Raw genomic sequence first — 23,566 nt, 5'->3', positions numbered from 1 at the left:
ATAGATACTATGTATTTTGGTAGGTTAAAATAGGTATAGGTACCTACCTATGGAATTTTTTATTAGGATACTGATACATTTAACAATAATTATTACGTACCTATTGCTTTTAAAAACTATTTAAAAGTCACTACAGTTATAAAACTTTTTTGTTTCTGTCCTCACAACAATAAAACTAATATATTATACAACATTTGTTTACCTCCATATTGAACAATTATTTATTATTGACAGATCATTTCAACATCCAATCAGAGCCCTCATAACGACTAATACAATACCATACTGTCGGTGTACGCGTGCGCGCAGATCAACAATAAATTCACCCTCAATCTCAATCGCGCCTAAAGAAGTATAACTTCAATAAATAAATCATTTCGTTGCTGATCGAAACAAGAGCAGTCTTAATTTAGTTAGTTCAGAGAGCGCCAAAATTTCTCTAACTAGTTTCAACTCTTATTAGAGTTTCTTCAGAGAGCACATATTATTTGATTCTCTCTGAACCACCAAAATTCTGGCCGTCAGCCTCGATCAGGTGGTTTAAAGAGAATCAATAATTATATTTTTCACTGTGAGTGATATTGAGCTGGTTTCTGGGTCTGTATACCTTCATTCACTGCCCCACAAGCCCGCTGGATCCACAAGCCCGCTGGGTCCAATGTAGTTTAGAGATACATAGTTATTTCTAAACTACATTGGTGTCGGCAGGTTTGTGGGATGTTCTATGAAGGTACACAGACCAAGAAACCAGCCCAATATCACTAACAGTGAAAAATGGAGTTAACGGAGTTAATGTAGCAGGTTAACACTCTTAGTCAACAATGTGCTCTCTGAAGAAACTCTAACAAAAGTTAAAACTATTTAGAGGACTTTTGGCGCTTTCTAAACTAACTAAAATAAGACTGCTCTTGTTTCGACTTACTACTCTCTTTGTTGTCATTCGGCTTATGTGGTAGTTCCATTCTACTCTTCTGCTTTTCACCCAGTTATTAATGTTGTCCACCTTGCATCTCCTTCGTATATCTGCACTAGAAATAAATATTGAAATAATAAAAGATTCAAATAAAGAAATATAAAAATAAATACGTTGAACAGCGTATTAAAAAAGGAGTCATTCAAAAGGCGACCATATAACACCAATGTGTTTTAGGGCCGGTTGTTCGAACGCTAATCAACAATGATCACTATCAAATATTTAATTACTGTCACCAACTGTCAATGTCAACTTTGATTGGGTTGTTGAAAAAATAATTGATTATAATAATTATGAGATTAGTTAATCAATTAACATAAGAATTATTAACATAATTTATTAAATAATTTCATAATTATTGTAATCCATAATTATGTGTTCAGCAACCCAAAGAAGTTGATATTGACAGTTGGTGACAGTAATTAAATATTTGATAATGATCATTTTTAATTAGCGTTCGAACAACCGGCCCTTAATAGACGGAGAGCTAGAGCCGAAAAATCATCGTCATAAGTAATATGGAGTTTTTCCTGTGAAATGTGTCCATTGTATATTGACAATTATGACCCCTTTCATTCTGACACCTCAGTGGATACAGGAAGTAGCAATAAGGGATGAAAGAGGAAAGTTAGTGCAGTCATTAAAGGTTTTCACCTCCTGTTTTGTTAAACCTCCATCGATTTGCATGAAAATTGGTGAATAGTTAGATCATACCTTAAGAAACAAAACTGATTTGGTGTAAACTTGCACTTTTACCCTGGTGGTGGATACAACCCCTTCCTGCGGGTGAAACCTATTTTATTAAAAATAACCCCACAAATCGATAGAGGGACAAATTTTAAGTAAAATTTGTTATATCATGTTATTAAAGTAAATCAATATTTTTGAGTTATTAAAGATCAAAGATTTGTCTATTTAAGATCAAATGCGTGAAGTTACGGATGATAAAAAGAACATTTTAATTAATTGTATGTTGGTAAAATATAATTTTTATATTATTTCGATATTTCATTAAATTTTTTCTATCAATATAAACTGAATATGTCCAGAATCTGTGGGTCTCCAATTAATGGGTACATTTGACATATTCGAATACACTTTTGCTAAATTTATAATATCGAAATAATATAAAAATAATATTTTAGTAACATACAATTAATTAATATGTTCTTTTTATCATCCGTAACTTCACGCATGTGCTCTTAAACAGACAAATCTTTGATCTTTAATAACTCGAAAAGTATTGATTTATTTTAATAACATGATATAACAAATTTTACTTATAATTTGTCCCTCTATAAATTTGTGGGGTTATTTTTAATAAAATAGTTTTCATTCCCGAGAAGGGGTGGTATCCACCCCCAGAGTAAAAGTGAAAAAAAGGCACCAAAGCATTTTTATTTCTTGAGGTATGCTCTAACTAGTAACCACTTTTCATCTAAATCGATGGAGGTTTAACAAAATAGGAGGTGAAAACCTTTAAAGACCACACTAACTTTCCCCTTCCATCCCTTATTGCTACTTTCTGTATCCACTGAAGGGTCAGCCTGAAAGGGGTCATAATTATTAATATACAATAAACACATTTCACATGCCAAACTCCATATTACTTATGACTATGATTTTTCGGCTCTAGCTCTTAGACTATAATGTTTCTTTCGGCAAAAAAGTGTAGTATTATACACACACCGGCAAAATTAGCCGAACACGTTAAAAATGGGACATGTTTGATGTCTCGTATTTCATAAACCAGTGGTCCGATTTGAGTGATTCTTTTAGTATGTTATAGCCTTATTATTTAAGAATATCGGTGTAATAATATTGTTGCTAGACAGGTAAATGTCATTTTATACCGGGTGTAACAAGCATACTGTGTTTTTTTCTGAAAGTTCGGAACACCCTGTGGAATATTCCAGCATATATAAAATATTAAAATTAAAACTCGATTGTAGAATTATGCTTTCTTAACATTTTCTTTTTTGATTCATTTGCTTATGTTGGAAAATAAAAAAGTTATGTGCTTTAACAACTAACCATGTTTTTTATCAATAAATCCTCATAGTAGGGGAGAAAAGTATGCTAAATTTGCAATTACTCGAGCGTTCTTGGGACCTGGAGTAGATTGTGAAGAGTGGGTGCTACAACCAAAAAAAGTTAAGTTAAGTTTTCCATAAAGTGTGGGACTCTCCATTTTTCAATTTAATTTTCCATTTCCAACAATCGTTTTTTTTCCGATTATAGCGCCATTTATCCATAATAGGAAAAAATGTTGCGAATAAAAGTTGCTTATTTTTACGTCAAGGATCCAAATCTGCAATAAAAATTGGGGGCTCCTATTTAATATTTTAATGTAACCCCCACCCCACCTCCGTGGGGGATCGTGTTTGGTGCCATTCGGTAGATTTTTGAAAAATATTGAATAGGTGTATTTTGCAGTTTTACGATCTGATGTTCATTTCGCAAAATATCGCAGGGTTCGTATTTATAATTTTTAATTTACCCCCCACCCCTCTCCGTGGGGTGTCACCAGCCCCACGGAGGTGGGGTGGGGGATTTAATTTAAAATCTTAAATAGGAGCCCCCAATTTTTATTGCAAATTTGGATTCTTTACGTAAAAATAAGCAACTTTTATTCGACATATTTTTTCGAATTATGGATAGATAGCGCTATAATCGGAGAAAAATGATTGTTTCAAATGGAAAATAAAATTAAAAAATGAAAAGCCCCCACTTTATGGAAAACTTAACTTAACCTTTTTCTGATTTTAGCACATACTCTTCACAATCCAATAGGTCCCCATAACGCTCGAGTAACTGCAAATTTAGTATACTTTCCTCCCCTACTATGAGGATTTATTGATGAAAAACATGGATAGTTGTTAAGGCACATAACTTTTTTATTATCTCACATAAGTAAATGAATCGAAAAGGAAAATGTTAAGCAAGCCTAAGTCTACAATCGAGTATTAATTCTAATATTTTACATATGCTAGAATATTCCACAGGTTGTTCCAAACTTTAAGAAAAAAACACAGTATGATTGGTACACCCGGTATAAAATGGTATTTACCTGTATAGCAACAATATTATTACAACGATATTCTTAAATAATAAGGCTATAACATACTAAAAGAATCACTCAAATCGTACCACTGGTTTATGAAATACGAGACATCAAACATGTCCCATTTTTAACGTGTTCGGCTAATTTTGCCGGTGTGTGTATGTAAATCAAAATTTTTAAAGAAAAACTGTATTTTTTCGAATCGAAATTACGTTTTTTAGTTGTTATTTTCTTTTAACAAATATTTTTTCTATCTTACTCTATATCAGTTGTAACAGATAAAATATTGATATAATATTAGATATATATTATTGATATATTTATACAAAATTAAATGTATATATACTATCTAAAATAAAATATACTACATATTTTAATAAAAATAGTACATATATATTAGGAAATACTCAAATCAAATATTTTGTTTTCGCTCTCCTGTAAAAGGAGATCGAAATATTTTGAGTTACTACGGTTTAGAACGGAATGTGCTATAATATTCCATTCATGTTCATCGTACTTTATCGCACTAGCATTATCATTAGCCATTGAAATTATTTATAATATGGCGTTCCAGAAATGCTATAATTTGAACAACCACGTATAACACAATAAGGCTTTTCGTCTTAAGTAGTCCCATAACTCAATTATCAGTTGGTAGCACCCTTTTGAACGATATATGACAGTCGTAGGGATTCGCCCCTCAAAATTAGGGGAACCGTGGCGATACACCTCGTTAAAATAATTGAACCTCATATATGAATCCAGAAACTAAATTAAGACGTTCTCCCTTTCTTAGACCCCAATTTTGTAATAAGGGAATAGTTGCTTTATTACTAGACATGTATAGTTAATTGGCTTCACTTAAAATTGAAACAGGTTGGCTCTTGTAGTTGTAGTTTAATATGCAGTTGGCACTTCAAATTTCATAAGATGTGTCAGTTTTATCCTAAAGAAGAAAATGTATAGGTAGGTACACCACATTTAATATTTTATACTATAAAATTAATACTTGCACTAATTACTATATTATTACCTACCACAATATATAGGGTGTATCAAAAGTAGCTGGACGGTCGAATATTTCGCAACACCGCACACATCTTATGGAAACTACAATGTAGTATGATACAATTGATCCAAAAAACGCATAACCCAGACATCCAAAGTGAAAGTTTTCCTCCAACACCAAATTGTTGTATATAATCCACATAATGTTCAGTAGAATTTACACCATTACACCATTTTGAGCGTCGGGTTTGGGGGGGAGGTAGGGGGAGAAGTCGGTAAATTAGTAGTTTTTCGTTATTATTTCTATAACTATGTGGTTTAGCCTGAAGAATGTTCTATACAAAAATGTCCTACATTGAATTTTAAACAAAAAAGATCCTACTCATAATCCTTCCAAAACGTGCGGTTAAAAAGTTACGGGGGTAGTATAGTTATAGTATAATTGGACCCAGTTATGCAACAAGGAACCAACTGACATTAACATAGTTTTGAGAAAATCAAGAAAAACGTTTTATATGTTTGATGAAATTATTTGGATACAAAAATAATAAGAAACGACACAAAAGTAAACACGTTTATTAAAACTTATGGGTATTAATGCTATAATCAAATTAACAACTAAAAAATTAACTCCTAAGGTAGACAAAAATCACGTGGTTCTTTGTTGCTAAATATAACATTAAAAGTCTGCATCTGGTTCGAAATCTGGATTTCCGCTAAATCCGTCTATATGTTGCTAAATATAACATTAACAGTCTGCATCTGGTTCGAAATCTGGATTTTCGCCAAATCCGTCTATATCCTCGACTATAGTACTATCTGCTATAAGATTTTTATAAAAATAGTGGTAACTTAAGGGGATTAAATGCAGATAACTTTGTATATCTTTAAGTTTTGCATCTGAAACTGGCTTTCCTTTAGGCCACAATGGTTCTAAATATATAGCAAACTGTGGCCCAGTTGAAGGTTCTCTTCCTGTTCCCTTTTTTATGCTTACTTCTGTATAATCGTCCTGGTCTTGATACGTCGTTTTAAAAATTATGCTATAAGGCTTTTCCTTACATAATTTAATTTCTTTAGTTTTTAACCAACTTATTGTTTGGTTGCATTTACTTTTTTTCTGTTGGTGATTCTTTTTCCTAGTTTTGCGGTTCTCAAAAAATCTTCCTGTGTTATGATATTTACATTAATCGGTCGTTTTTGCCTACAACTTTTCATTATCTTGCAATATTCGCCAGGTGAAAATATTATTATATTTTGTTGCTTTTTAAGAGCACATTCAACATCTCCAAAATCACTATCATTTGGAAGAAACGTGTGACCTGGAACTAAAAATCTCAGCCTAATAGTCTTTAAATGCTGTGATTCCTCTAGAAGACATTTTAATAGAAGTACGATTTTAATATTCCTGTTTTGACCTCCGCAAAAGTCGCTCCACAGAATAATGTGCTCAACTTTATCGCTAACATTACTGATAAATAATATATTTTCTTAGACAAGACCCCACTTCTTGAGCTCCGCGGCCTGCCTCTCCTTCGAGCCATAAGTTAAAAGTAGATTTTTTTTAAAAGACTAAGTTTTCACTCTAATGGCATATAGAATAACATAATGTTACTCTACATCCCACCACACGGAAAACAATGGGAACCTTCTCTGGTTACACCTCAGAGGCTTCTACAATTTGCAAGCCATACGGATGCTGAGACTAAGGAAGATGAGGGAATTTTACAATTTATAATTCACGTCCCATCTGCTCAGCGCGGTAAAGTTCCAACGAGAATGGTTCCCTTCGTACTCCAATGAGAGTAAACATGTAAATCAAAAATGAATAACCATTTTCAATTTCGTTGAAAAACGAAAATACAGCCGCACCATATTCTAGTTCAATCAGAGAGTTTTTGGTTTAACCTAACCAAATTTATTTTGGTTAGGTAACATTTTCACAAATTATTGATTCCCAATGATAATCTGGAACCTACTGAAATTTAACTGAAATAAATCTACAACATGGAACCAGCTGTTGCATGTTACAGATTGATACCTGCAACAAGGAACCAAAGTTACTTGGTTCGAAATGGAAAACCTGTATAACCGAATTTATTAATCTGCAATATGGTTCTATCGTCCACTAGATGGTGCTGGCGCGCCAGAACGTTTGGATCGTTATTGCAGAACTTGAATAATATTATTTACAGTCTATAGGAACCAATAACTCCATTTTCGAAAAAATGTTAGTTGGTTCCTTGTTGCATAACTGGGTCCAATTGATCCAAATAAAGACCTAACCCCGTCATTCAAAATAAAAGTTTTCCTCGAACACCAAATTGTTCTATATTATGGTCCAAATATTGTTCAGTAAAAGGTTACAACATTTTGAGCATCGGGTTTGGGGGAAGAGGGAGGGGAGAAGTCGGTAAATTATTGGTTTTTTTACGTTTTTTGTCAATATTTCTAAACGTAAGCGGTTTAGCGTGAACAAGATTATATACAAAAATGTTCTACATTAAATTTGAAACGAAAAAGGTCCTATGCATGATTATTGTTCTAAAATCAAAGGTTCCGGAGTTACGGAGGGTGCAAAATGGAGGTTTTCCATTATGTATATCTTTTATATTTTTTGGGCAAATTATAATATTATTACTGAGGAAACTAATTTTTTTTAACCGGATTGTGTTTTCTAAATATAATTTGCTATTTCAATGGCCAGTGGTATGTTAAGCCCTTGAAGGAACGTCAACCTCGTCATCTTCACGAGGCTTCTACAGGCCTAAGACATATAAATATCTGGTACCTACGAAGAAACCTACTCTGAACTTTCTATGGACAATGTCGCATGGATATCTTTCCAACAGTAAAATTTTCGTTTCAAATTTAATATAGAACATTTTTGTATACAATATTATTTACACTAAACCGCTTAGGTTTAGAAATATTGACGAAAAACGTAAAAAACTACTAATTTACCAACTTCTTCCCTCCCTCTCCCACCCAGACTCGACGCTCAAAATGGTGTAACTTTTTACTGAACAATATGTGGACCATATAGAACAATTTGGTGTTGGAGGAAAACTTTTATTTTTGATAACGGGTTTAGCTCTTTTTTGGACCAATTATACTATACCACCTCCGTAACTTTGGAGCCGTTATTTTTAGGAGGATTATGAATAGGACCTTTTTTGTTTAAAATTTGATGTAGAACATTTTTGTATACAGTCGTTTCGCTAAAATAAGACGCAACTGGCTAGTGATTTTAGTCGGTAATTTTTTTGTTCTTGGCCAATTTTGCGAAAATTTGCAAAATTACTAACTGTTTAGTAATTATTAACTATTTAGTAATTATTTTTTTGCCAATTTTAGCAAATTGGCAAAATTGCCTTTAAAATCACTAGCCAGTTGTGTCTGAGTTTGGCGAACCGCCTTTAACATTATTTACGCTAAACCGCATAGTTTTAGAAATATTGACGAAAAACGTAAAAAACTACTAATTTGCTAACTAAAAAGCTACTAATTAGCTCTCGCTCGGTTAACCCGGCATTGGTCGCTAGGTAGGTTGTTACGCGAGTGGTCGCGGGTGAGATTTTCCCTCACATATCCAACTTTTGCCTTTCTTTACAAAATTTTACAAAAAAGATGAGGTTTCATCAACGATAAATCCATTCCCACATAACAATGATGTTCGCATCATGTTCTAAGCATATCCTACCAACATTCGTCGAAGTATATCCTTTTTAGTATATGCGTAGTACAAGCATAGCATGTACCATAAAAAACATTCTAAATTTCATGTTCTTTGCATGTGCCTCAAAGAATATTCTTGCACCGAATATACTGAGCACATTCGGGTACGTAGTATCTCGGAATGTTCGTAAAAGTTTATTCTTAGAATATACCTTAATCGAATATTCTTAGTATATGCGTAAGTATATGCAAAAGTATATGCTTAACACATACTTGTATATACTTTTAAAATATCTTAAAAAGAATATACTGTATGTACCTATAGGGAGAAGAATAATGTTAGCCTATAGATTATCAACTTCGCGTTAAGAATAATTAATAAAATTTATGTATTTTGGTAGGTACTACTGAACTATCTAATTCATTTTTTTTAAACCGTTTTAATTGTATGGTAAAAAGTTTAAAACTTAATTCTATTGAAGAAAAATGAGAAATTCTCGTTTCGTTTTCAGTTGAAATGAATATACCATTTTGATTTGAGTTTATATATCATACCATAAGTATTTTTACCTATAATTTTCGGGAATCCGGAAACGGCCATTCATTGTCATTCTGACCCTTGCATTGCATTTTATACCTGCACAAGGGAAGGGGGTAGGTAACAAAAGAGCAAAATATGAAAATAGTTTGCAGTACAAGTACAGCTATGGCTATGCATTTATGTCTACACTGTAAGGTAGGACGAAGTATTTCTAGCTACAAGGACTAAAACATAAAAAGCAGTTTGAAAATAATAAATTCATATTGGTACTTCAATATTTCCTAAATACCTAGTAAGTAAAAGTATGTATAATGTATATAGATATCTATAAATTTTAGTAATTTACATACATATTATATATATTTGGCTATTATATAATTATATAAGCAGCATCTTTATTTTGATGTGCAAATAATAACTAAATATATTACTTATATTTTATATATAGGCTACTTACCCATATAATATTTATTATACATAGGTACCTATATAACTAACTAAAGTTTATATATTTTATACTTACTTTTTACGTAATATTGTAGAATGTAATAGCTACATTCTCATATGCAATTAGAATATGTAAATGTAATATATTAGTAGAACCAAAGAATACTAACACACCCAGTGGGTGTGTTAGTATTCTTTGGTAGAACCTATATAGGATGAGATTGGGTGATGTTGAAAACATACTTCTGAGAAATACAGCACATCCTTGGAATATTCTTCCCATATACTAAAAATATGTGCGATAGTACATTTTAAGTATATACATAGAAGGTATATAGCACTTCCTTGGAATATTCTTCCCATATACCTACTAAAAACATGTGCGATAGTACATTCTAAGTATATAACTAGAAGGTATATAGCACTTCCTTGGAATATTCTTCCCATATACTAAAAATATGTGCGATAGTACATTCTAAGTATATAAATAGAAGGTTTATAGCACCTCCTTAGAATCTTCTAAAAAGTATGTTCTTGGTATATACTGAAAAAAAGTGCGGTAGTACATTCTAAGTATATACATAGAACGTTTAAGTACTGTAATGTAGTATATACTCAGTATATGCTCTGCACATTCGCAATGGTAATTACGCATATTCTAAGTATATACTTTTTCTGAAAAGTATGTTCTATGAATCTACTAAGAACATGAAATTGTTATGTGGGTTTGCTTTAAAAAAACACGACGTTTTTCTGCTTTATTATTGTGACTATTGATGCCGCCAAAATTTAACATTGAAAAATATATGGTAAGTGACCATCTACATCTAACCCGTGAAACAGAATATACGATTTTCATATCATCGACCACATCCACGGCGCCTTTTAGTACATCATAAAAGGATATTATTTTAGGTTTTAAGGGGAAAAATAAAATTAATTTTTATACACAGTTGGTGACGCCGGTGGTCGCTTGATGAGAGAATCTCTCACATCAAGCGCACTGACTCAACAATATGGTGATACTAAGTAAACTGAGTCACTATCTGAGCGGACGAGTCTATTAGATTGTCAAGGGAGGATAGTTAGGAGACTAGAAGGAACTACAGCGCGTATAATTTCCCAGAAAAAAAGTTGTGCGCAATTTTCTGAAACCGTGAGAGAAAATCTCATATAGCGACCACTGACGGGTTAAGCTGTTTTCAATAGCGACTAGACTAGACTGTATTTATGAATGAAAATTTTATAGACTTCAAAAATAAAACTTTAATCTCAATATACGCCGTTATTAATCAAAATTCAGAGTTGGCGGAATTTAAGTGACATTATATTTTCCATGAGATGTGTGCGGTGTCTATTACATCGGGTCTAAAAACTGAAAAACACGTATTCAACATTTTTTTAAAGTCTACCGAATAACACTAAACACTTCTATCCACTGGGGATGGGGCAAAGGGCAATTTTGAAATCTTATAGGTAATAGGTATGGAAACCCCATTTTAATGCAGATTTGGATTGTGCATTCAGTGCCATAAAAATTTCCATCCCCTCCCGTAGCCGAGTGTATAATTAAGAGGAAATCAATTTTTTCGAGAAAGAAATTAAAACAAATGAAATAATTAACATATTTATATTAGTGCAATATTGTGATATTGTTTAATTCTTGATGGATGGTTTTGTTATCATGAAAAATAAGATTTGTGAAATACAAGCTTAACAATAATAGTATGTATTTTTCTTTTTCCAAATGAAAATATAAAATATCATCGTTTAAATTCGAATAATAAAATCCTTAAAATTACTTCTTATTATTTGTGTTTGTAAGCAAATCTTGTTAGAATTTTTAAATGTCAAAGTTCTAAAAATTGTAGAATAGAAATGAATTCCAGTGACGAAGAGTTACAGTTTTTTTAGTTGTTTATCGTAGATAAAATACTGTATGAAACTGATGTATTGTATGAAAGATGATCTCGACCGGTGGCGTTTACAATTTTGTGAGGAGATGATGCTTAGAATAGATCAAGATCCAGACTTTCTTCAGAACATTGTAGTCTTAGTTGTATCAAGTTTTCAATTGAATGGTACTTGTAATCGACATAATTGCAGGTATTGGACAGACGAAAATCCTCATTGGATGCGAGAGAGTCAAAGGCAATATCCACAGTAATTAAAAGTTTGATTCTACATCGATGGTAATCTTACTTCTCCAAAATATAAAAACATGCTTAGTAATAGAATAGTTTCAGCAATAATGGAGGTTGCGGGCAATAACTTGTGGCCCGTTTGGTTTCAGTAATATGGTGCTACACCTCACTACGAACAGAACGTCCGTAATTATTTAGACCGACATTTTCCTGATCGTTGCATTGGACGAAGAGATCTAATCTAATGGCCCGCTAGGTCACCAGCTTTAACTCCACTTGATTTTTTCTTACGGGGTTATTTAAAAAATCGGGTTTATGAAACGGAGCATCAAAATTTAAAAATTTAGATAATTTGCGTCAAAAAATAATTTATGTAGCTGACCAAATGTCTACAGAATACTTAAACAATTCCGTCGAATCTGTTTACCATCGATTAGCTTACTGCCAGGAAGTAAATGGTGCCCAATTTTAGCATTTACTCCGATGAAGGCTATAAGGCCGATGAAGGTGGCAATTGTGAAAGGCTAGGGAACTCACCAAAAAGAATATAGGTTTTTTTTAGTTTTTCGATCCGATGTTCATTTCGCGAAATATATCATCATCAGACGAGTCAGAAGAATACCAAATTATCTTCTGCTGAATTAAAAATAAACAACAATGCAATCAACTATACAAGCAGCTAGAAAATTTGTAGGCAGAATGGTGTTTGGGAAAAATGAGAGCAAATATAAGAGATTTGATGATGATGATGATGATGACGAGGAAGCCGCCTGTATATTTTGCTCGAATTTATTCAATCGCAGATAAAGGAGGTTTGTATTAAGTGCAATTTTTGCAATAAATGGTGTCATTTATTGGATGCATGTGTACCTAATTGGTAAGCAGATATTGTATGTTTGCAATTTTTTGAAATTAAAATATTTTATCATTTTTCGTACAAAAAACCATAAAGGGGTCATTTTACCTTATGTGCGGAGTCATTTTACCCTAATCATTGTCTAAAACGGTCCCTTTTTGGTAGGTATTTTAAAAAATATATATTAGGTTTCTTCCAACTGCAACCTACTTAGATATATATATTTTTTTTCAAAGAAATATGTTCTACTATACCACTCTTATTGCTTGATTAAATTCTACCTACTACCTACTTAATTATTTCATTTTCTGTTATATTTAGCCTAAAAAACGTTACATGGCCATTTTGCCCCGCTCTCCCCTAGTAACTCAATCAATATATTATTCTGTTAACTTAATATTATACTTCCAGCAGTAGTGTTGTGTATATCTGGTTGCCTGTATTGAGGAATTTTAAATATGGAAAAAAGTGTCCTATTTTTAATTTAAAATACTAATTCTTCATGTTATACATAGTAATAAGATTTCGCATCGACTCCAGTAATAGTTAAAACTGAATAATGAATATGAAAAGTTGTTTAATTGATTCATCATAGGTATTGTCCAATCCAAAATATGTCATAGGCACACCAGACACCGGAAACAGAAGAAGAGTATAGTTCAAAAAGATCTATGATTGAAATTTTAAGTTTTTAAATATTTATATTTAAATCAGACAAAAATTAAAAGTTTGTACAGTAGTGTGTTGTACATGAATTAAAAATTATTGATTTCAACAACCTCATTTAAGATGTCTAGACTCGAAGTATTAAAGTTGTACAAAACAATGCTAAAAGAATCAAGAAAAATTCCATCTTATAATTTTAGGTAAAATCGCGTTATTTACATAAAATCATATTAACATGTATTTTTTTCTAACTCCTGATATTGATTTACTCTGTTAAGTACTGTAATTAAATAAGATTTTTGTGTAGTTGATACCTATTTTGGAAGAAATGATTTTGTTGTTCCTTTCTTCAATTCTCCCTTCATGTAACTCTGTGTTATCTGATCTCTGGATTTTCTGTGGTATTTTAGGTCTCTTATACATCTCCACTAGCCTCTGGTTCCTTTTAGCCTTAAGTAACATTCCCTGTTAGCCTCCTTTATAACCACCAAAAACAGCTCAATATTTTTATATTTCAAATCTCTAGCTTTTCTGATTCATTGTGTAAGTGTCACCTGCATACAACACTGTTGGTCCCACTATTATGTCATAAGTTCAAATCTTGTCTGCCCTGTACATGTTTTTTGCCTTCAACAGAGTGTTTAATGATCCTACTGCTTTACTAGCTTTAACAACTGTTTATCTATTTCTCTCTCTTCATTTCTTCTATTTGTAACTGTTACTCCAAGGTATTCAAATGCTGTTACCAACTATTGTAATATACCGGGTGGTGAATAGGAAAACGGGCCATAGGAAACTCAATGTAAAATTCTAAACTGTTGAATTCCTGCTTCCCTAATTATGTTACATCAAAAGTCATGAGAAGTTATTTGTAGAGGATTGAAATCTGTATTAAAAACAGAAGTTACAATTGTTCTACGATTTAAACACATTCCAAAATTTTGAAAAATATAATGTATTTACCGCAGTAGGTATGTGTGGGTATGTTAGGCCACACGTTACTATTTAACTGACAGTGAGCACATTATTGACTGAAGAAAATATCTTTATTATTAATATTTTCTCCTTAACTAAGGGTATCTTATCAACTTTATTGTGTTTTAAACAAAAAATGATAAAATAATTAAAAAAATTGACAGTTCTAATTGTTAATATAATAAATTCATTGTCAACAAATGCAATCTTATACACATTATTGTATTGTGTGTGGCCTAGCTTTGGCGTATTACTCTGAAAATTGTATTATATTTTTACAAAATTTTGAATAATTATTGTTCATAGAACAATATTAACAGTTGTTTTCAATAGAGAATTCAATTCTCTACAAATAGTTTCTGATGACTTTTGATGTAAAATAATTAGGGAAGCAGGAATTTAACAGCTTAGAATTTTACATTGAGTTTCCTATGGCCCGCTTTCCAATTCACCACCCGGTATATTACATTATCATTATATTTTTAGGGAATATGCTTTAAGAAGAGTAAGAGACGCTTTTAAAGAAAATAAATCAATATCAAATAATCAAATAGGAGTACTCATTGAAAAGGCAGAAAAAAATTTAGAAACAATAAAAAGACAGGTAATATATAAATAGTTTACTTTTTATTTTAATGATATTGTTGCAATTGTTCTAATGCATAAAATTATGTGTATTATTCTATTGAGGCCAACGAGAAAGTCAGGTGGTAATGAGACTCATTTTGTGCTGGCGTTTGTGGTAATTCACCATATCAAAATTCCTCTTTTATATTTTAGTGTTTAGTATTGAAAGCTCATGTGTTTCTTTTTAAAATAGATACATAAAGCAATATAGTTACATTAGTAAATAATTGTTGATGTAATTCTACCCGAGATCAAAGTTTATGTTTCTGCTCTCTTCTCTTACTTGACGAAAGTCTCCTTCATCCTCATCCTTAATCTGATCTCCGGCGGTAAGTTCAGTCCTTCCCAATGGAACACTGTAAATGCTTATTCGATTCTTGCACTTCTGATTATATTGTTTCATAGCTAAATTGAAGAGTTGTGCTGAAAGTGCATCTCCCTGTTTTTAAATAAACTACTAAAACATAAAAGCTTAACAGCATGAATTATCTGAATTAAGACTGTGTTGGTCATGTGATTATTAACCTAATCATGGACACGACTTCACATGCAGACACTTACAAAGGGAAATGGCTAGCTGAATATGCAGTCATGTTTGTGAGTGGGTTGAAACACCCTACTGTTTTTTCGTTACCATATACAGTAAACAACTATATATAATACTTTATTTGAAATAGGATAACCTAATATAAACATGCTAAAGTACATATAGTCAAAACAATACAAGTATTGATATAGTCCATAACATAATTTAAAAAGTAAAAAACTAAAACTAATTTAAAATGTCAATACCTAAAGCCACAAACATTTGATAATTTAAAATTTAAAAAGTAAAAAACTGAAACTAATTAAAATGTCAATATTGAAAGCCACAAACATTTGAATAAAATACCAATGCGATTAATGTAAGCACAATAAGTATACATACAAGGCAACACAAATATATTCAACACATCTTATTCTCTATAATATATTTTTTTAAACTGTACTTGAATGTATTAATGTTTCTACAAGTTCTTAAATCCAGAGGTAGTTCATTATATTCTCTAAACCCTTTGCAAATTAAAGAATTCATCATAAAGCTATTTTTAAACTCAACAATATGTAGATTATTTGTACCCCTTGTATTATAATCATGTACATCTCTCTGAAAAGAAACATATTTTTGAAAGTAAGATGGAGCCAACGAGTTCAATATTTTATGCACAAAAACCATGGTTAGGTAATGCAAACGTTGACGAACTGACAACCATTCAAGTGATTTTAACATAATCAATATTGGCGTTATTCTACTAGTTCTTAATATGATGCGCATCCCTCTATTTTGAAGTATTTGTAACTGACTAATTTTATTAAGACTGAATAAATATACAATCGATGCACAGTAATCAAAGTGTGGCTGTATTATTGTATTATATACAGTTACTTTAGTCTCAGTCGACAGATTTTGAGCTATTCTGGTGAAAAAGTACAATTTTTTTGAAATTTTTTTACTTATATACTCAAAATGTCCATCAAATGACAGCACGTTATCAAGCTGAAAACCTAAATATTTTGCCGTTTTTACAATTTTGATCTCTTCATTGTTAATGTGTAAATTAATCAGATTTAAATTTATTAAACTATACTTATATTTAGTAGTAAAAATAACAGCTTTGGTTTTATCAATATTTGGTTTTAATTTATTCATGTTGAGGTATTTATTAACTCGATCAAGTGTTCTGTTCATCTTCTCTACAGCATTCTCTAACTTAACATCACTACATGCTATCAAAGTATCATCAGCAAAAAGGTTGATAAATTCACAATCCAAAAACAAATCTATATCATTTATATACAGTATGAAGAGGAGTGGTCCAAGGACACTACCTTGAGGTACCCCTACCAAAATGTCTTTCTCAGTCGATACTGTATTATTAAAACATACTTTTTGCCTGCGATTGCTTAGATAGTCTTCAAACCAACTTAAAACCTTACCGGAAACTCCATATTATTCAATTTTAGCTAATAAAATGTTTCTATCAATGGTTTCAAAAGCTCTTTTCAGATCCAAAAAACTCCAATAGTATATTTACCATCTTTTATATCATTCTTTAGCTTGCAGATTGTTAGTTGTAATGCAGTTTCACAAGAATGGTTAGATCTTTAATGCTTTTTTCTGTTTTAGGCAATTATAGGACAGCTTTATGCAACTGATAAATTGGTAATAGAACATGAGTTGCAGAAATAGGTTTTAATAATACTTGTAGTTTAGGTAGATAAATGTGAAATGTTAAATTTGAATACGTTTATGATATTAATAGATTTTTAAATATAAAAAAAGACATTGTTTATTATTGAACATCTTTATATTTAAAATTCAGCCTTACATTTAAAATCTATTCTATCTCTACAGTTAGAGCCTGATGCATTCAATATCTTAAGCATGAAGTCTATCTACTTGCAGTTTGTTTAGTCTATTCGTTTTATCCTAATTGCGCTTGTGATTGCATTATAGCGTCGCCTCAAAGCAACAGTAGGATAAATATGGCATATCCTACTGTTGCTTTGAGGTGACGATAGGTCTTGTCGATTGCTCCTCCTATATCAAGAAATGCACCTCAAGTCCATTCTTGGTTTTCCAGAACATACTCCCAGTATTGTTACTTTGTGCCATATAAATTTAGATTTATTTTGTTAGTTTGTTTGTGGAAAGATTTTTGGGATGTTTTTTGTTTCTGACTTCTTTTGATTAAAATTGTTACTCCGTGTGCTCTTTTTTTTTAATTCCCTATAAAAATGGATGCCTCCTCCTACACTTTTGGATCCTTACTCTTTTTTGTTTCAGCAGCAACCATAATATATAAATGTATATATTCTGCCGTCCTAAGAAAGAAGGCAGTATCTCCACAAATGTAAGTTTCGAGATAATGCAGTTTTTAATAAACGAGGCTGAGCCGCCATGAAAATATTTATGGATTTCAGAATTGTTTAACTGCGTTGTAGTTCTTTTTCATATCATTGGATAATGAATTTCATTTCATATCATTTAATAAAAATGGCGGTTACTGCTTTTAAACAAGGTATGTTATTACACACTTGCTTAAAAGTAGTCAAGCAGTTGCTAAATTAAAAAGCAGTATCTCCATTTTTTTCTGTAGGAGATACTGCTTTTTAGGCTTGTATAAGATACTTACTGCCTTTTAACTAAGTAATGCCTAACAACAAGTTGAGTTACTGCAATTTTAATAGTCTACCAGACCCAGAAATGAGGGCTTACTGCTTTCTAACTTTGTTAGCTATATTAATAATTGTATAATAACCCATATAAAAGAGCAAACTCGAAAACTGTAAAAATTGGAGATACTGCCTTCTTGCTTAGGACGGCAGTATTGTCAAATACATTTCTTGTATAAATTGTTCCTCCTATCATAGTTGTATACTGCCGTGCTTAGCAGCTGTATCTGCAAAAATCTGAAAAAATTAAATTTTTACTTCTTTCTAACCCAAATGTGCATATCTATCTTATTTGCTTACTAAAAATGAAGCAAGTTAAGCCAAAACACATTAAACACACCGCATCTTATGCTGTATCCTGTGTAAATGTATACGAATTCTTAAACAAAAATCGATTTTACTCGAATGTGATGTCTCTGTAGATACGGTGTTTTGGCTAAGCACGGCAGTATAGAACTATATAATAATAATAAAGAATAACGTAGAAAAAAATATGTTTATTAAAACAAAAGTTAACAAATTTACATGTTTATAAATTAATGACTTAATTTAATACCAATACGATTTTGGTGGAATTCTGTCCTCTTTTATACCCATTTTATCCATAATATCCATTTCGAATGTCTTTAATTCTGGCTTAAATGTAATTTCACTAGCAACATCAGAGGCTGTATCCTTCGGCTGTTCTTTATATGTGGCTTTTGTTTTATAATCATATGTTTCTTCCATGGAAGGCGGCATTGGTATAATACGCCCAGTTCTTGTTGAAACTCTCACTCGTTCTCCCTCATCTGTGTATCTCCATTCTATGGTGGTTGGAGCTAGGTCTGAAGGATCGACTAAAACTATTTCAGATGTCACCAGTAGGGGTTTTTCTGATTTTACCCATACACCTTGAAATTCTTTGTCATCGCCTATTTGTTTTAATTCACAATTCAGACCTTCAACTATTACCCAATTTCTTTCTTGTATTATTTCTTTTATTATTCCTTGCTTTCCTTTATCTTTTCCTAAAAAATAAAACGTAATTAAATAGGTGATCTGGGATCACAGGTGAAATGTCAACATGCCCCACTGCAGCTCTAGAGGTGTGGTACCTTCATCCCTTGCAGTTCCGAAGGAGGGAGACAGTAACCATCGCCTTAAAACTGTGACAGACACAAATAATGAGACCTGAAGATATAGTAGGCCACCTAAAAATCTTAGAAGAAATTCCATTGGGTTCTAAGGACAGGCCAGATGCCGTGCCAGTCAAATTTGAGTTCAAAACGCCCTTTGAAATGGTCATAAAAAAACCACCAAATGGATGAATTTCAAGCTATCCAAATCCCTTGGAAACGCCCCAACTATCTATGGTTTAGGCAGACATACATGCTACAGTAAAACCTCTGGCAACTGAAACGGCTGAGAGCTTCAATAATTTCGTCAATAAAAAGTAAATTTTTATCGCAAAAAGGAAACAATTCGATACTAATTTGTCAACATCGTCAATATTGCTTTTATACAACTAAAGAACGCAATTAAATATACAACACATTACGAAATCACCTCATAGTATGTTTTAATACCAACTTTGATCAAGAATACTATGTAATTTGATACATAAAGAATACAAAAACAATGTTATTTTTAACTGAAATACTTAACGGCCTCCCTCCAATTATTTCAGTTCGGAGATTTTACTGTAGACATTAGTGCCCAAGAACGTCTCGACAGGGTAACAATGTCTCAACACCCATAGGGTAAAAATCCTACTTTTTTAGAGTAAAACAGTCGCCAAGTCACCTTAATGGTCATAAAGTCATTTACTTTGGGTGTCAAAGTTGGTTTGGGACTGTAAACGATCCCTCAAGAAGTTGGTAGAACACAGCAAAGTAATTTTGATGTGGGTGCCAGTTCACAAGGAAATGATCAAACTGACAAACTCACAAAAGAAGGGGCTAATACCTTGTTCTAGGGTGCAGAACTCTTCTCTGGTCTATCGAAAAGCCATATACCACAGAAGAGAACAACTCCAGACCTGGGAACTCAATCAACTACAACTACATTGGTCTAACCAGTGGCGTAGCTGACAGGCCCGCAAGGCGGGGGGGCCCGACGTTAGGAGGGGCCCCTTAAAGCCTTCAAGTTTAACACATTAACCGCCACATTAAAATTTTTTGTTTGTGCCTTCAGGCTCCACGTTCGCAGAATCTCAATGTTAATGTGAATAATATTTAACTCACTGAGTGCCTGGGCCAAACAAGGAGTGAGTTAAATACAACTCACGTGGTGTTCAATGAGTTAATACTTCGACTTTCTTTAAATTGGGGATCAAAACACATTTTCTTAATAAGCATAAAAATAGGGAATTTGGAAGGAAATAATGAAGCGGGTAATTGACGTAACTCTTACTCTTTTCGGGTGCAATTTAGTGTTTTGTACTTTCGTGGACATTTTGGTAATTTAGATGAAAGTGAATCCCAAAAAGTAATTTTTTGTCAGTAATCGATAAAAACAATAACTAAAAAAAAAACAAATTACTTGAGCACCCAAATACAAAACGAAGTTATAAATTTGCTGCCTCAAGAAACTGAAAACTAATTGATTAATTTAATTTAAAAAATTATTTTTATTCAATAATTCTTGATACAACTCAAGATAGCTTATTTTTATTTTCCGGTATGTAACTTGCGATGAAAATAATTTATCTTCTAAAGCAGAAGTTGTTGAAAGATTTTTGGGATTTATTCGCATTTTAGACCAAAGTGCAGAAGGTATTGTACATGAAATTTTAAAATGTATACAATCAAAGCACCTTTCCGTATAAAACTGCAGAGGGAAGGGTTATGATGGGGCAACGGTTATGAGTGGTGTATATTCAGGCGTACAAAGGCGTATAACTGGCATTGAAAAAACATTGGCAAAAAACATAACTGGCAAAAAAATTCTATGTTCATTGTGCATCCCATAATCTGAACCTAGTGTTGAGTGATGCCGTTGTTGGTGTACAGGAGATGTTTTTTTGTTTTCGGATATAATTTAAAAAATTATGTTTTTTTAGTGCAAATATTAAAAGATAGGATGTACTATGTACTATTATGACTTTGGTTTACTATCGCGTTTACCAACATTTAAATGGTTATGTGAAACCCGGTGGTCATCCAGACATGATGCTGGTATGGCTTTTTGTCAAGCTTTCCGACAAGTAATGAAATCTTTAACGAAAATTTCATTGCTATCTAAAAAACGATGGAAAATTCTAAGTTAATGTATTATTAGAGCATATGAATAATTTTGAATTTGTCGGTAACATTACTATTTAATCTAAAATACTTAACTTTGTTAATCTAACATCAATACTTTTGCAATCTGAAACGGCGGCTCTTTTTGGAAACTTTTTGAAAAAACTCGTGATAATCTTCTAGAAATGAGAAATTCGTTTTCCGAAACTTTAGCCAAAGCAGCGGGAATAGTGGGGTATTACACCGGAATTTAAAAATAAACGGATAAAACGTATAAAAACATTTTACGATGAGCTCAGCTGCGACGAAAAAATAACTTTTAGCAAAAAAGTTTTGTAGTTAATGTTTTCAATGTAAATTTATATATAATATTGCAACAACTTACTAATAGGTTTGTCAGATTAAGATACATGTATAATAGGTTTTCATGTCTATTCATAAACTAATGAAGACTTAATAAAGAAGGGCCAAATATTGTCATTTACACATATTTTAGTAATTATACTGTTATTATTTAGTTGTGTTATGTTTATAATACGGGGCCCACAAAAATTGTCACGGGGGGAACCACAATCTTCAGCTACGCCACTGGGTCTAACCCACCAGGGCAAAGGCAAGCAAAAAGGCTTATAAAAGTGTCATCAACTGCAACAAACTGCTTTCTTGAAATGAGTAAAAAAAGATATCAAAATGATCACTGCCCTCCGAGATATCATCTCAAAAAAATGGGCAAGTCAGATATTGAAAACTGTCGTTTCTGTGACAACGAAAAAGAAACGGTAGAACATAATATACATATCACTGCATAAGTACGGTTCTGCAAACAAATAAAATTCCTAGAAGTCAATCTAGCTCCCTCTGACATGGGAAACAAGTCACATACGAAACTAATCAAATTCATCCTAAGTATTAGCATCAACGAACTGCCAATACTGACAGTTCATTGATTGGCATCCAGAGTTTAACTAGATTAAGGTACTTATACACACAAAAGATCTCTATAGGTTGAAGTGCGGTGAGGCTGAATGACCTTAACAACCTCACATAGTCAAATTTAAATAAGTACAATTGATTTCCATATACCCTACTTACCTACTAATATTTCAACTCTGTCTCCTCGAAAATGACTCCATTCTTTTATGGGTTCCACCCAAACTTTCTTATGCATTGTTCCTGAAGCGTTATCTTGTCTAAATTGAAGAGTCCATGGTCTATTCACTGTAAAATTATACTTTTTGCGTTGTACTACTGCATGTGGTTTGTACTGGATTCCTTTAGGATTTCTCCAATAAACTTGTTCCATTGCTCTTTTGATATATCTGTCTGGGAGATTGGAAAATTGTTTTGACCATTTTCCAACTCTGGAAAAAAGGATGTCGGTAATCCTCATAATCGATTCCTATATTGTAATTTATTGTAAACACATTAAATAATTATTTTTTGAAATGTATGTAATTTAGGTTAGTTGTTAGTTATACTTTTTTCTTCTTCTTCTTGTAGTGAATTCAATTCTGGTCTTGATATTTTGGTATGCTAGTGATATAGGAGGATTAGGATTAGTATTTCAAAATTGCAATTTTTAAGGTTCACCAAACAAACAGTAAGAATAAAAAAACAATCATAATTCAATATTGCTTATAAAAGGGTATAATATATTATAAAGGTAACAAGATTTTTGACGAGATTCTACATTGTATTATAAGTACATTATAGATTCTTTATTTGAATATGGCATTTTCTGTTATTAAAAAACTAAAAATATTCAAAATGGTCCATGTGATCCACAGAAAAGAAAAGATACTCTTCTGTAATGTCCTTAAATAAAAGAAGGTCGTGAGGTCAATGGTCAAAGTCAAAGATTACATGACTCAGATGAGAGGTGGACGATTAGAGTTCCATAGTAAGCGTTACCAAATGTTTGGGAAACTGCATGGAGACTGGTAAATATCATATTGTAGAAAAAATGAAAGATTACCCATGAGCGGTCGGTCTAAACACATCTTTTCTGAAAGGTAAGGTAAAGTTTTCATCCTAATAGCAACATTAATAATATTGAAAAATATTACTAAAAGCTTTTTAAATGAAAACTTTTTGGTCCATTTCCCTGTTAACACTTCCATGGCTTTTAAAATTTGCAAGCCAGGTGA

The 23,566-nt window shown here is 32.1% G+C and overlaps 2 protein-coding genes across 2 annotated transcripts; one reads left to right on the top strand and one right to left on the bottom strand.

Moving 5' to 3' along the window:
• Positions 1 to 13,182: 13,182 nt before the first annotated feature.
• LOC126887463 (LYR motif-containing protein 4) lies at positions 13,183 to 17,729 on the top strand. Its single transcript, XM_050655006.1, has 3 exons — positions 13,183 to 13,577; positions 14,839 to 14,956; positions 17,147 to 17,729. The coding sequence occupies exons 1-3, from the start codon at positions 13,501 to 13,503 to the stop codon at positions 17,207 to 17,209; spliced, it is 258 nt and encodes an 85-aa protein (XP_050510963.1). The 5' UTR covers positions 13,183 to 13,500; the 3' UTR covers positions 17,210 to 17,729.
• A 948-nt stretch (positions 17,730 to 18,677) lies between these two features.
• LOC126887462 (probable 39S ribosomal protein L24, mitochondrial) lies at positions 18,678 to 23,216 on the bottom strand. The gene is made up of 2 exons (XM_050655005.1): positions 22,512 to 23,216; positions 18,678 to 19,205 (listed from the first exon to the last, which is right to left on the bottom strand). Exons 1-2 carry the CDS (start codon positions 22,807 to 22,809, stop codon positions 18,745 to 18,747), a joined length of 759 nt encoding a protein of 252 aa, XP_050510962.1. The 5' UTR covers positions 22,810 to 23,216; the 3' UTR covers positions 18,678 to 18,744.
• Positions 23,217 to 23,566: the final 350 nt, after the last annotated feature.

This window comes from Diabrotica virgifera, chromosome 6 (genome assembly GCF_917563875.1).
Source record: "Diabrotica virgifera virgifera chromosome 6, PGI_DIABVI_V3a".
NCBI classification, from domain to species: domain Eukaryota; kingdom Metazoa; phylum Arthropoda; class Insecta; order Coleoptera; family Chrysomelidae; genus Diabrotica; species Diabrotica virgifera.
Note: the sequence above shows the minus strand (reverse complement) of the source record. Positions and strands in the feature narration are given on the sequence as shown.

Coding starts and splice junctions, on each gene's coding strand:
- LOC126887463 (XM_050655006.1), top strand. CDS start 13,501: ATGTCTAGACTCGAAGTATTAAAGTTGTACAAAACAATGCTAAAAGAA. Junction 13,578..14,838: donor ATTCCATCTTATAATTTTAG/GTAAAATCGCGT, acceptor TTATATTTTTAG/GGAATATGCTTTAAGAAGAG. Junction 14,957..17,146: donor TAGAAACAATAAAAAGACAG/GTAATATATAAA, acceptor TTTCTGTTTTAG/GCAATTATAGGACAGCTTTA.
- LOC126887462 (XM_050655005.1), bottom strand. CDS start 22,809: ATGAGGATTACCGACATCCTTTTTTCCAGAGTTGGAAAATGGTCAAAA. Junction 19,206..22,511: donor CAGAGTTGAAATATTAGTAG/GTAAGTAGGGTA, acceptor TTTATTTTTTAG/GAAAAGATAAAGGAAAGCAA.